At 36.5% G+C, this 11,918-nt stretch overlaps 3 protein-coding genes across 3 annotated transcripts; 2 read left to right on the top strand and 1 right to left on the bottom strand.

The window, feature by feature from the left end:
- Window positions 1-1,451: 1,451 nt before the first annotated feature.
- LOC116182172 (uncharacterized protein K02A2.6-like) lies at window positions 1,452-5,405 on the top strand. Its single transcript, XM_031502682.1, has 4 exons — window positions 1,452-1,611; window positions 1,771-2,769; window positions 2,835-3,737; window positions 3,796-5,405. The coding sequence occupies exons 1-4, from the start codon at window positions 1,452-1,454 to the stop codon at window positions 5,403-5,405; spliced, it is 3,672 nt and encodes a 1,223-aa protein (XP_031358542.1).
- A 213-nt stretch (window positions 5,406-5,618) lies between these two features.
- LOC116182163 (protein ALP1-like) lies at window positions 5,619-7,109 on the top strand. Its single transcript, XM_031502663.1, has 3 exons — window positions 5,619-6,314; window positions 6,365-6,540; window positions 6,600-7,109. Exons 1-3 carry the CDS (start codon window positions 5,774-5,776, stop codon window positions 7,071-7,073), a joined length of 1,191 nt encoding a protein of 396 aa, XP_031358523.1. The 5' UTR covers window positions 5,619-5,773; the 3' UTR covers window positions 7,074-7,109.
- Window positions 7,040-8,587, bottom strand: LOC116182164. Its single transcript, XM_031502664.1, has 3 exons — window positions 8,256-8,587; window positions 8,024-8,203; window positions 7,040-7,966 (listed from the first exon to the last, which is right to left on the bottom strand). Exons 1-3 carry the CDS (start codon window positions 8,353-8,355, stop codon window positions 7,218-7,220), a joined length of 1,029 nt encoding a protein of 342 aa, XP_031358524.1. The 5' UTR covers window positions 8,356-8,587; the 3' UTR covers window positions 7,040-7,217.
- Between the last annotated feature and the right edge of the window lie 3,331 nt (window positions 8,588-11,918).

Raw genomic sequence — 11,918 nt, 5'->3', positions numbered from 1 at the left:
TATGATAAATCAAGGTTTACGTTAACGAGTGAGATGTTTACTGCCGAAGCGTAGCTGAGGCAGGAATTTCGAAACGAGTAACGTTAACTGATTTAACATACAAATAATGTAAAACATTTTATTTCATACTGCTCTATTTCTATTAAAATACCATTTTGATTAGAATGTTGTAGGTACACATTAAAATAAAAGCAAAAATCGATCACTTGATTTGTTTGATCTGACAGTAGTTTGACAAATATCAATATCAATCATTCAATCAAATATCACGTTTAGATGGATGTCAGTTGCCGTTGCTAGGCAAAATTTCCAGTCTGGTAAAAATTTTCAGTCTGGTAATAGTAGTTTACGTATCAAGTAACGTTATTATGGGTTTTACATTACGAGGGAATATGTTTGAAGAACGAGGGGCAACGCCCCGAGTTCTTTAAAATTCCCGAGGAATGTAAAACCTTATAACGTTACGTGTTTCGTAACACGTTTTATTTTATCCTCAGTCCTCATTCATCTTCGTTATACGACATTCATTAAAGGTAGAATGATAAACCAGGGAATCTGACAGTTGGCCATGCGTACAGCATCTAAGGGTATCTATGACAATCAGTGTTTGTTTATCCAGTTTGTTTATTCGAGAAAATTTTCAAGAAAATGTGCGAGAGTAATTCATACATTAAGGAAAAAGTTGATGCAGGTCGCTGCAAATTAATACCAAACAAGTCTGCGGTTCTGCGGATAGGTATAAAAAGGAATTTGATTTATTTAAATGTTGGCAGCTAAATGACAGTTTTAGCCAAATTAACTTAGATGTCATGTTGGCATACGTTTCTGAACTGGTAAGTCATTCTCTGTTATTTACGAGGTTATTATTCATATAAGTGAAAGTTGTTTTGTTAGTCCAAGAATCTTGAAGCCTCTTCTGTATGGACGAAAATCTCCATGCTCAAAAAAATGTTGATCGCACATGAAAATGTGGACGTTTCTTCCTATGAAATAGTTATATCCTTTATGAAGACCAATAGTTCAGCATATTCTCCAAAACTGGTACCTACTAACACCGCCGATGTTCCCTTGAAGAATGTTAGCCTTGGACAGTCTTTCTCGGGCACCGTTTCTTCGGGTGGAATAAAATTTGAAAACGTACAAAATTGTACAATATAATGTGACAGTCAGTGACAACTCTAAAACCGATGAAAATACACCGTTATTTAGTAGTTAATGTGTTCCATGAATTATATTATATTCTTCGTTGTTGGCCAATAAAAAAGTGTTGTTAAGAAATTTTTTACAGCACTAGTGTTGTTAAATGTGCCTTAACACAACTCGTCGCTAAGGAGTTATTGTTACTATAACGATTTAGGATAAAATAAAAAAATACGCGATTTTATTACAATCAGGACATCTGATGTTTAATAATAAATTAATAACTTAATTAGTTATTGGCGAAGTGTATTATGGCGGAACAATGCCGTGCTCCGGAACCATTTTCGTTTACTGGTGATTTACCTGCAAATTGGAAATTGTGGAAACAGAAATTTCAATTTTATCTATTAGCAAGTGGGAAGAGTGATCAAAAAGACGATGTAAAAATCGCGATTCTACTTAACTTGTTGGGTGATGAAGGAATTAATGTGTACAATACGTTTGAGTACACAGAGGAGGAAGATAGCAGAAAACTTGCCACAATAATTAACAAATTTGAAAATTATTGTAATCCAAAAAAAAATCTTGTGTACGAGCACTTTAAGTTTTTTAAAAGGGAGCAACTTGTAGGCGAGTCAATTGATCAGTTCATTACCGCGCTGAGACAATTAGCGAGTTCTTGTGAGTTTGTGGAAAAAGATACATTAATACGTGACAGAATCGTGTTAGGGGTAAGAGATCCTCGAATTCAAGAAAGACTCCTACAAGATCCCAACCTGGAATTGAGTGACGCGATAAATACTTGCCGATTGATGGAGAGTAGTGTTCTTACTCAAAAAGAGATTAACAAAGAACATGTGACAGTGAGTGCGCTTAAGCAACGGTTCAAAAACAGTAGTGGACCACAAAGTGATTACAGACAAGTGCGCGAATCGAGCGATCACTCAACGGGAGGTTTCGGCCAAGTAGCGGGATACTCAGGTGGTGCTGGAGGTCAACAAAAAGGTAACCATCCGTGCTCTAATTGTGGGCGACAACACAAATTTGGTAAGTGTCTCGCATTTAATAGAGTGTGCAGTTTTTGTAAGCAAACTGGACACTATCGTAATTTTTGTAAGAAAAAGTCCAATATTCATGAACTAATTGAACAGTTTGGTGATCTCGAGTTGGACGAAGATGAAGATTTTGCTACCGAGCAAAATGCAGACTCTAACCTAATCGTGTGGACAATCACAAATTCGGACATTAGTGCAATTGACTGGGTAAAAGTGTTGAACGTTTCGGGAGTAAATATTGAGTTTAAAATCGATACGGGAAGTCAAGTCAATACACTAAATATTTTCGATTTCAAATCCTTAAATATACCAATTAAAAAACTAACGAATGCATCTTCAGTTTTAGTATCGTATTCGGGTCACAAAATTAATGTGATGGGACAAGTTTATCTAAAATGTATGTACAATGACCAAAGTCATATTTTGTTGTTCTACGTGATTGACGATCCCAAAATATCCTCAATTTTGGGATTAAATGCAGTGCGAGAATTAATCATTATACCAAAAACAATTGCTCGTATAAATAAGACACTTAGTCTGGATGCGGTTAGTAAAAAGCTACCAGACATTTTAAGTTTGTATAACTCAGTTTTTGTGGGCATTGGTAAAATAAACAAACAATCTTGTGTGATAGCGCAGTGCCTTGTGTAAGTGCACCGCGAAAAATTCCTATCGCTCTTAGAGATAAAGTGAAAGCAAAGCTGGACCAAATGGTTCGCGAACAATTAATAATTCCCATAACTGAACCTACCGATTGGGTTCACCCTATAGTGGTTGTGCAAAAACCAGACAAAAACGACATTAGAATTTGCATGGACCCTCGTGCGTTAAATAAATACATTAAACGTGAAATTTTTCAAATACCCACCGCGGACGTTTTATTTTCGCAACTCGGAGGTGCTAAATATTTTAGTATACTTGATGCTTCGTCTGCATTTTTGCAGATACCCTTAACGCATAACAGTTCATTGTCATGTACAATAGCTACCTGCTTTGGCAGATATCGATACTTACGTCTTCCATATGGTATTTCATGCGCACCGGAAAGTTTTCAAAGATTCATTTTTGAAATACTGGAGGGAATTCAAGGCGTGTCATCCTACTTCGATGACATTCTCGTTTTCGGAAAAACAGTAGAAGAACATAACGAAAATCTAAATAGTGTTCTTAAAAGAATTAAAGATAGCGGTCTTACCCTAAATCGTGAAAAATCAAAATTCTGTGTTAAGGAATTAACATTTTTGGGTCATACGATCAGTAAACGTGGCATATCACCTCACCAAAACAAAAGGCGTGCTATATGTGAAATGAAATCACCCAAAAATAAAAAAGAATTACAGAGGTTCCTTGGTATGATTGTCTACCTTTCTAAGTTTATTCCAAATTTGTCGAGCGAAACCAATACTCTCAGAAATCTTCTAAGTGAAAACACAGAATGGCAATGGACTTCGGTCGAGGAAGCAACATTTAATAGGCTCAAACAATTAGTTTCCTCAGCTACAACTTTGACTTTCTTTGATCCGAAAAAGGAGATCAAATTCAGTAGATGCTAGCCCATATGGACTAGGGGCAGTTATCACTCAAGATAATCGGCCTATAGAATTTGCAAGCGTGTCATTAACTCAGACTCAGCAACGATACAATCATATAGAAAAGGAGTTACTAGGACTCGTATTTGGTTGTGAGCGTTTTAATTACTATTTGAGCGGGCAAATTAATTTTATAATCGAAAGTGACCATCGTCCACTTATTGGACTATTAAAAAAACCTCTAGATGAAATGTCGCCGCGAATCCAGAGACTTGCGATAAGACTTCTTCGATATCAGTTCACACTTTCGTTCGTTCCGGGAAAGTGCCTTCAGGTACCAGATGCGCTTAGTCGTGACCCCACAGACGACATTATTAATACCGAATACTTGGATTCTAAGTTCAAATTGTTTTCTGTTATAGCAGTTAAACCTGAAACAGAAAACAAAATAAAGGAGGCTGTTCATGCCGACCCTATATTAATTGAAATTAAAAATTATGTATTGCACGGATGGCCCAAACATCAAATACAAGTTTCTGACGGTGTGAAGCAGTATTGGCCTGTGCGAAATGATACACATCTCCACGAAAACCTACTTTTTTACCAAAAGCGGCTAATTTTACCTGCAAGTCTTAGAAATGAGTTTCTAAATTTAATCCATAAATACCATCAAGGTGTGAATGCTTGCAAGAAATTGGGCCAGGATGCCATCTATTATCCAGGATGGTCATCAGACATCGAAAAGATGGTTCTCGGTTGTCAGTTGTGTCAATCGTATGCCAAGTCAAATGCGAGAGAACCACTGTCTCCACATGACGTACCTGACCGACCTTGGCAAAAAATTGCCATTGACTTTAAAGCACTATTCTCTCAAGATTTCCTAGTTGTAGTAGTAGTTTTAGTAAGTTTGCTGTGGTTAACAAATTGCCCAACAAAACAGGTAACACTGTTAATCTCTTGCTTGAAGAATATTTTTGCAATTAATGGATTGCCTGAAGAAGTATTTTCCGACAATGGACCTCCGTTCAATTCATGGGACTTTATAGAATTTGCAAATAGGTATGATATAAAGTTAACTACATCTAGTCCTCGATATCCGAGATCTAATGGAATGGTTGAGAGAACAGTACAGACTGTAAAAAGTCTTTTAACAAAGTGTCTCCTAGAAAAAGAAGATCCATTCGCCGCCATATTAAATTATAATGTTACTGCCAAACAAAACTTACCTTCTCCTAGTGAGCTGCTGATGGGAAGAAGATTAAGGACATCTTTACCCGTTAGTTGTAAACTTCTCGAGCCTAAGTTCCCAATTCGAGGTAGTAAGGATCAGCTAAAACTTCTACAAGAAAGGCAAAAGGCGTACTATGACGTCTCAACGAAAAAGCTGAATGAGTTGGAGCCACAACAAGACGTTTTCGTTCAAGAAGGTATACGTAATTGGAAACCTGGCGTTGTAATGAAGAAATCAGGCCCTAACGACTACATTGTTCGCATAGGTGAAGCGGATTACCGGCGGAATAGGCAACAGATCAATCCCAGACGGATGAGCGAAGAAACTCTGAAGTGCGAACCTGAAGTGAAAGTGGGCACTACTTCCAGTGAGACAAACCCGATTGTGACGAGTGACTATTATACCAGAAGTGGCAGACTTGTTAAAATACCAGACCGATTAATAATGTAATATTTAAGTATACCAATGAAATGTTATTTTTTTAATTTTGTTTAAGAAGGGGCGTGTGATGTATTCACATTAGGATTTTCTAGTACAATACTAAACGTCAACATAAACGTACCTGTACTAAGTTTATATTTACTTTAATTAAAGGTGTACTTAATTTACATGCCTTATTATCTAATGTGGTCTGAAACCACCACTAATAACTTCGGCACCAATATTAGGCGTTTTTTCGCGAGATACCCGGTCTTATATGATATAACCGATCGGTTATTAGCGTTCACTGTGACCGTTGTATGTCGCGAAAATGGGACGGTTATTCATGTGGTTTCAACATAGTCAGCTGATCGATTTTAGGTTAGAAATACTTCATAATGGAGCCAGTTCTCTTATTAAATCATTATTTAAAGTTTTATATTGACATGATGTGGGAGACTGAGCACTCTCAGATAATGACAAACTATATACATACTTACCGCAATAAGGCCACAAAAATTGTTGGGTTACTCAGACATCGGAATAAACATGCAAAGCAAAACGTTAATCACAATGTGTGGTTGCACCAGTACCACGAGCATGTGTTTTTTCAATTGTTTCGTCTGAGAAAAAATACATTTTATATTCTACTCCAGGAACTCATTAAATATGATAGATTTTGTTTAATTCGGAAAAAATATCGAGGAGGGAATTACCCAACTGATCCCGAAAAATGTCTCCTAATTTTTTTATGGTATTTGGGTCATCAAGATACTTTACATGGTATTGCTGATCGTTTTGGTGTAGTATCTTCAACTGTAATGAACATAGTGAATATTTTTTTGTACATCACAAATTTATTAAAAACAAAGTATATTGTTTGGCCCAAAAATCAAGAAGAGTTTGATTACATTGTCAGTGGATTCAAGAATTATCCAGGTATTGTTAGTAAATAATTATTAATTGGCTTCCACTTTAAAATATTGTAGGTGTTGTGGGTGCAGTTGACGGTTGCCATATAAATGTAACAGTTCCTGAATCACAGCACGAAAGCTATGCTGATCGATACCAGCAGCACTCTATCAACTTGATGGGAATTTGTTCCTCTGGAAAAATTTTCACCTATGTTTTTATAGGATATCCCGGCTCGGCCCACGATTCTAGAGTAAGGTTTTCTTTTGGTAGTATTACACACCACACATAGTACATTTTAATATAATGTAGGTCTTTTCTGCGTCGCCATTGGTGTCCTACATTCAACGATATGGATCACAGAAGTTCTTTCCTACTCCAGAACATCATTTAATAGGAGATAGCGCTTTTCCTTTAAAGCAGTGGATAATGACTCCATTTAAAAAACATAATAATCTGAGCAGCATAGAGAAAAGGCACAATTATTTATTAAGTGCTGATCGCGTCTGCATTGAAAATGCTTTCGGTATTCTAAAGGGGAGATTTCGGCGCTTAAAATTTATTAATTGCTATTCCATAAGCAAATCTGTAGAAATTATAAGTGCTTCATGTGTTCTACACAATTTTTGCTACATAAACCACGACAAATGGACAACAGAGTTTGAAGATAATAAACAAACGATTGAGGACGGTGTGCTGCACAGGGATTTTGATAGACAACAGTTTGCCTTAGGAAAAGAAAAACGAGGACGCATAGCAAATATTTTATCAAATAATGTAATATAAAAACGATTGATTATAATAAAAAAAGATAAAAAATAACATGAGATCTCTCGATAACTAATAAAAGAGTAACTATTTCGTACTACATTACCCATACCACAGATAACCTGGTTGTGCCTATACTAAACAACAAACAATATATAAAATTTATGCTTCCTCTTGAGGGTCTTTGTTTTTCTTATCTTTAATTAATGTGATAATTTCATCGAATTGCTTCAGCATTCTATCTCTTTGATTATTTTGTACAGAAAGCAATTCGTCTAAACGTTGAAAATGTTGCTCTCGTTGAGCCAAATCGGCCTTAAATTGATCGTCTAATAATTTGGTTAAAGATACTGCATTGTCTGTAACAGGTTTGCACGTTTTCTTTACAGCTGAAAATCTATTCCTTATGGAAGTGGGGGTTACGTTCCCCGATTTGGGCAACGATTCTACGCTCTCCGGCGATGAAACGTTTTCGATCTGTGTATCCTCGTTATTTGCTTCAATCGATTCTTGAGACTCAACCTCACTACTGGGCGCACTTATATTGCTAGAATCCAAAACATATTCTGGATCAACTTTATGTTTTGCCCCTAAGATTCCATGCATCTCGTCAAAAAAAGCTGGGGGATCTTTGGTATTTTCTCCTGTCCTTTTCATATGATCTCGGTGAGAGATGTATTGCCGCTGTAAGTTCGCAAACTTTTGCCTGCATTTCTCTGCCCCCTCTTTTCCTTCTCCAACCGTGTACCCATTATCGTTTAATTCTTTCGCAATTTTTGACCAGAGCGACGTTTTGTTAGTTTTCTTGTCGTCAAATGACTTAGCGTATTTTAGCCTCTGTCCGAGGAAAAAACTTGTGGCTTCAATATCTAGTTCGGTCATTTTTCTTTTATTACTCCACAACCTTGCATCTGAAATGATATAATAGAAGGTATTACACTTTGATATCTCATTTCTTTTGCACTTACTGTTATTATTAGAGCTGCACGTTGCTTGAACACTGCTGCATTCTGAGGTGTGATCAGTTGGAGTGTGATTAATTGCGGTATCCTCGGCGGTATCTAAATATTCTGTTTCCTCACAAAAGGGTGTAGTGTCTGTATTAATGAGTCCATTTGTCCTTAAGTATTGTTCAGCTGCCACAGGATCTACAAGTATAAGTTATTTCGTATTCTGAAACCGAATTATTGGTATACCCACCATTTAATAAAATTGAAATGGTGTCTAAATCATTATGATGCACCGTAACATCCTCCCCACAATAGTTTAGCGTAAACTCATAAGTTTGGACTGCATCCATTACAAAAACAACTACTTTTAAACGTAAATAAAAATATTTTTAGGTTAGAATAGTTTGACCGAAAATTATCAACAAGTATACCCCTGTTGAACTGAATTTTATAACCAGGTCTTAAACGGTGACGTACAATGACGTCATACATTGAAATTTTACTCTCGCGAAAACGCACCGGTATCAGATACCAGAGTAATTTCAGATACCGTTGAATAAAAGGTATCTCGCGAAAAAACGCCTATTGTTTGATACTAAACAAATAAAGATTTCTTACCGTACAAAAAGCTGTGGCTGTAGCTCAAGTACCGATAAGGTTCAACTAAAAAGTTTGTGTCCCACTTCCAGTGGCGGAGTTATGGGTTTAATTTTGTTGTGTCTCCCCAATTACTTTAAGGCAAATCTGCAAGCGTTCGATATCCAATGTCCGGAACATGAAATTTGAGTGATATTTATGTGCAAGTCAATCCTATAATTTTCCCTATGGTACCATTGCTATTATAAATAGGGGTTCCAACCCATATTGTAGCAGAAACTTCATTTACTCTAATTCAAAATGTAAAGTTTAAAAATACACGGGTATTGCCCGAATGTACAAACTTGTTTTGCCGTAGTTAAAGCAGGCGCTGGAAATGTTACCTAGTGGAAAGAGAATTTGATTTTTGTATTGCAACGTAGACACAATTAAGAGCAACATTTTACTCTAAAACCTTGTGGTTTTGTTCAAAATAATTTTTAATTATTCCACGCCAGCGCCTGGTTTAGATATGATTCTTTCAAGTCAGTAATTACCCTAATGTGTTAAAACTTTTAGTTTGTAAAATCAAAAATAAAGCCAACTCGTCCTGCCATCTTCTTTCACAACCCAACCCACCTACCAAGCTACCGGCGGTGCAAGGGATGGGGAAATAGCGGCCCGAGAAATGGTTCGATCCGGCCCGCGGTTAATACCAGTCATCTATTCTATAATGGCAAAAACAAATTTATGAACAGGACAACTGAGGAACATCTTGAGAGCGTTTTGCGAATTTCTCAAACTACTTTAGAAACTACTATACTTTCATCTCTAAACAGGTTGAAGAAAATATGAGCGTCCTCTTTAGTGAAGAAAGTAAAAAACAATTACTGCGTTAATCTTAATAATGACAATACCCGTATCTAGATTGCTATGTGTCAAACTTCAATATTGCATACGATAATTGTGCAATTTTGATTGTACCTACTTTCAGAAAAAATCATGTGTAAAACTTGAGAAGAAAGTGTTTTTCAACTCTCGTTCAATTGACACACTCGCTACGCTCATGTGTGAAGCTTTGAACTCGAGCCGAAATATCCTCTCTAGTTGTACAAATATTGTATTGTCCAGCTGATTTTTTATTATTTATGATAATGATAAATCCTCTTTGGCCGGCTTAAATGATGTAATTATTTTATGTGGCCCTCTTTTATATTTATTTTCCCATCTCATAATCGATCATTATTGACTTGGGATTTATTCTTTTGTGGGAAGTTAATTTGGAGTTTTTTGGGAAGTTTAACGTACACGTTTGGGGTGTAATTACTGTGAGTAAATTTTGAAGATACTTTGGTTTGATATTTAGAATAAAATAATTCTTTTGGAAAATTGATTTCACTGTTATTATTATTACTACCCTCGTATCGTCTCAATTTTATACGGGGAGAGTTAAGATAGAAATTGAGTGGCGTTCAACTCCATTGGTAAGTGGTACCCGAAGATCATACGCCCAGATACCGCTGTGGAAGATCTCGAACTTTTATTTTATTTCATTTTCCCACCATGAGCTAGTTGGCACAAAAAAGTAGGAAGCAAAAACAGACGAAGAAAATAGATTTCATCTCGGCGAAGTTAAGCGAGAGAGACTGAATGACGTTAATTCTCTTTAAAAGCAATTTGTGTTGGAACATAGGATGTTACGTTTCGGAATGAACTGGTTGTACAGATCTCCTTCTAGCGCGTACGAAGAAAAATATAAGTTTTGCAGTGGGTGGCTACCTGCGATGATTGGCCTGACTACTCTTATACCGAATAACTTCTCATACTTTTATTCAACTCCCTTTCCGATTGTGGCTCACGTCCCAACACATAAAAGAATTGACCGTACAACAATACAACGTAGGATCACTATTCGTACCGCCCAGTCCGGTCAACAACGTTTTGAACCGTATTTTGATCTATATTCCGTCTTTACCTATTCTCGCAGGTCTCTGAGATCTTGCGAAATTAGGAATTACAATCTCGCGAGATCTCGGTATTTTCGAGCTATCAGAAATTTTTCAAAAAAATATTGTTTAAATGGGATAATTAAAAAGCGATGAAAACTACTATGTGATTATAAAGTTAATCTCCTCTCACAGAGTCTTCTAATTCCTCTTGAAAAGTCGTGTCGATTTTAGGACCCGTTTAGTGTCGCTGACTACTGCCGCCCAATCACAGACCATCAACGACGCTCAATCGCCTACGAGATCTCGTGATATTACGCTTCGGAATTCGTCTCGAGAAATGACACGAGATCTCGCGAGATCGGGATCCTCCCTACAACACAGAGAAGGACTTAACGGTGTGTTTTATTATCAACACTTCCCTGTTCTTGTTATGAATGTAACTAACTTGACGGTAAACGCTAAGATTTAGTAACTACCAAAAGGTTCTAAAAACGAATTTTACTCACATTTATGAGAAAATATCATGGGTTAATTCGAGACCAGCAGGAAACTGTGGGTGAATACTTTTCATTCTTTTAAAATATTTGCATCGTCGCTAGCTGCTCGATCACGAAGTACATAATTTATGTTTTATAATTTATTTGATTGGTGGGTGAGTAGGCCTATACACGACTACGAGAGAATATACGTAAAATTAAGAAATTAACCATGGGTTATCAATCGGGAAAAACTTTTTCAGGAGCTGACGACAGTTATTATTAATTCTTGAGCACTCAGCACCTTTTTTTGGCCTTCATCCTGAGCGATCAAGTTACATTGTCGGCTCCAAATGACAAAGTAAAAAATTACAACCTTGAGATTGAAAACACATTCATGAACCTTAGCAATCCTGGCCAGGTGATGGTCTGTGCTCGAAGAAATAGAAATCGAGACGCCATCTACAATTTGAACGCCCAAGTTATTGGCCTCTACAATTGTATAAGGAAATTCCTTCTTCACTGCTCCTGTGATAAAAATGTAATCTTTTAATTTGTAAGTAAATGATTGTTAGAAGTTCAGAAGTACTGAGTTTCATGACGGTTTTGAGCCAAGTTCAAGCGAAGAAATGAAAAAAATTAATGGACTGTGATTTACTATGTGAAAATTGTTCTCAGAATTCCATTTTCTGTATTTTAAAACAGAAATTTTTTTCCGCGACTTGGTTAATGAAAAACTACATTTCAAGATTTGTGTCGATCTAATTACTTCCTTCAACGTGACAAATACGAGATTGATTCCATTACGAAATAGTCATGGCTTGCGTGTCTCAATTTCTTCAAAATATGTGATTAATCACAGCATACGCATTACGTGTTCCTCGAATATACCAATCCTGTACTGGTCTTGTA

This window comes from Photinus pyralis, unplaced genomic scaffold (genome assembly GCF_008802855.1).
Source record: "Photinus pyralis isolate 1611_PpyrPB1 unplaced genomic scaffold, Ppyr1.3 Ppyr1.4_unclustered_Scaffold4085, whole genome shotgun sequence".
NCBI lineage: Eukaryota > Metazoa > Arthropoda > Insecta > Coleoptera > Lampyridae > Photinus > Photinus pyralis.
Note: the sequence above shows the minus strand (reverse complement) of the source record. Positions and strands in the feature narration are given on the sequence as shown.

What these genes read in the sequence shown, in the direction of transcription:
- LOC116182172 (XM_031502682.1), top strand. Translation starts at nt 1,452, where the DNA reads ATGGCGGAACAATGCCGTGCTCCGGAACCATTTTCGTTTACTGGTGAT. An exon ending in GATTCTACTTAACTTGTTGG is followed by an intron (nt 1,612 to 1,770) that starts GTGATGAAGGAA and finishes AGCAACTTGTAG; the next exon opens with GCGAGTCAATTGATCAGTTC. An exon ending in AAAGCTACCAGACATTTTAA is followed by an intron (nt 2,770 to 2,834) that starts GTTTGTATAACT and finishes GTGATAGCGCAG; the next exon opens with TGCCTTGTGTAAGTGCACCG.
- LOC116182163 (XM_031502663.1), top strand. Translation starts at nt 5,774, where the DNA reads ATGGAGCCAGTTCTCTTATTAAATCATTATTTAAAGTTTTATATTGAC. An exon ending in TGGATTCAAGAATTATCCAG is followed by an intron (nt 6,315 to 6,364) that starts GTATTGTTAGTA and finishes AAAATATTGTAG; the next exon opens with GTGTTGTGGGTGCAGTTGAC. An exon ending in GCTCGGCCCACGATTCTAGA is followed by an intron (nt 6,541 to 6,599) that starts GTAAGGTTTTCT and finishes AATATAATGTAG; the next exon opens with GTCTTTTCTGCGTCGCCATT.
- LOC116182164 (XM_031502664.1), bottom strand. Translation starts at nt 8,355, where the DNA reads ATGGATGCAGTCCAAACTTATGAGTTTACGCTAAACTATTGTGGGGAG. An exon ending in CATTTCAATTTTATTAAATG is followed by an intron (nt 8,204 to 8,255) that starts GTGGGTATACCA and finishes TTATACTTGTAG; the next exon opens with ATCCTGTGGCAGCTGAACAA. An exon ending in GTGCAGCTCTAATAATAACA is followed by an intron (nt 7,967 to 8,023) that starts GTAAGTGCAAAA and finishes ATATCATTTCAG; the next exon opens with ATGCAAGGTTGTGGAGTAAT.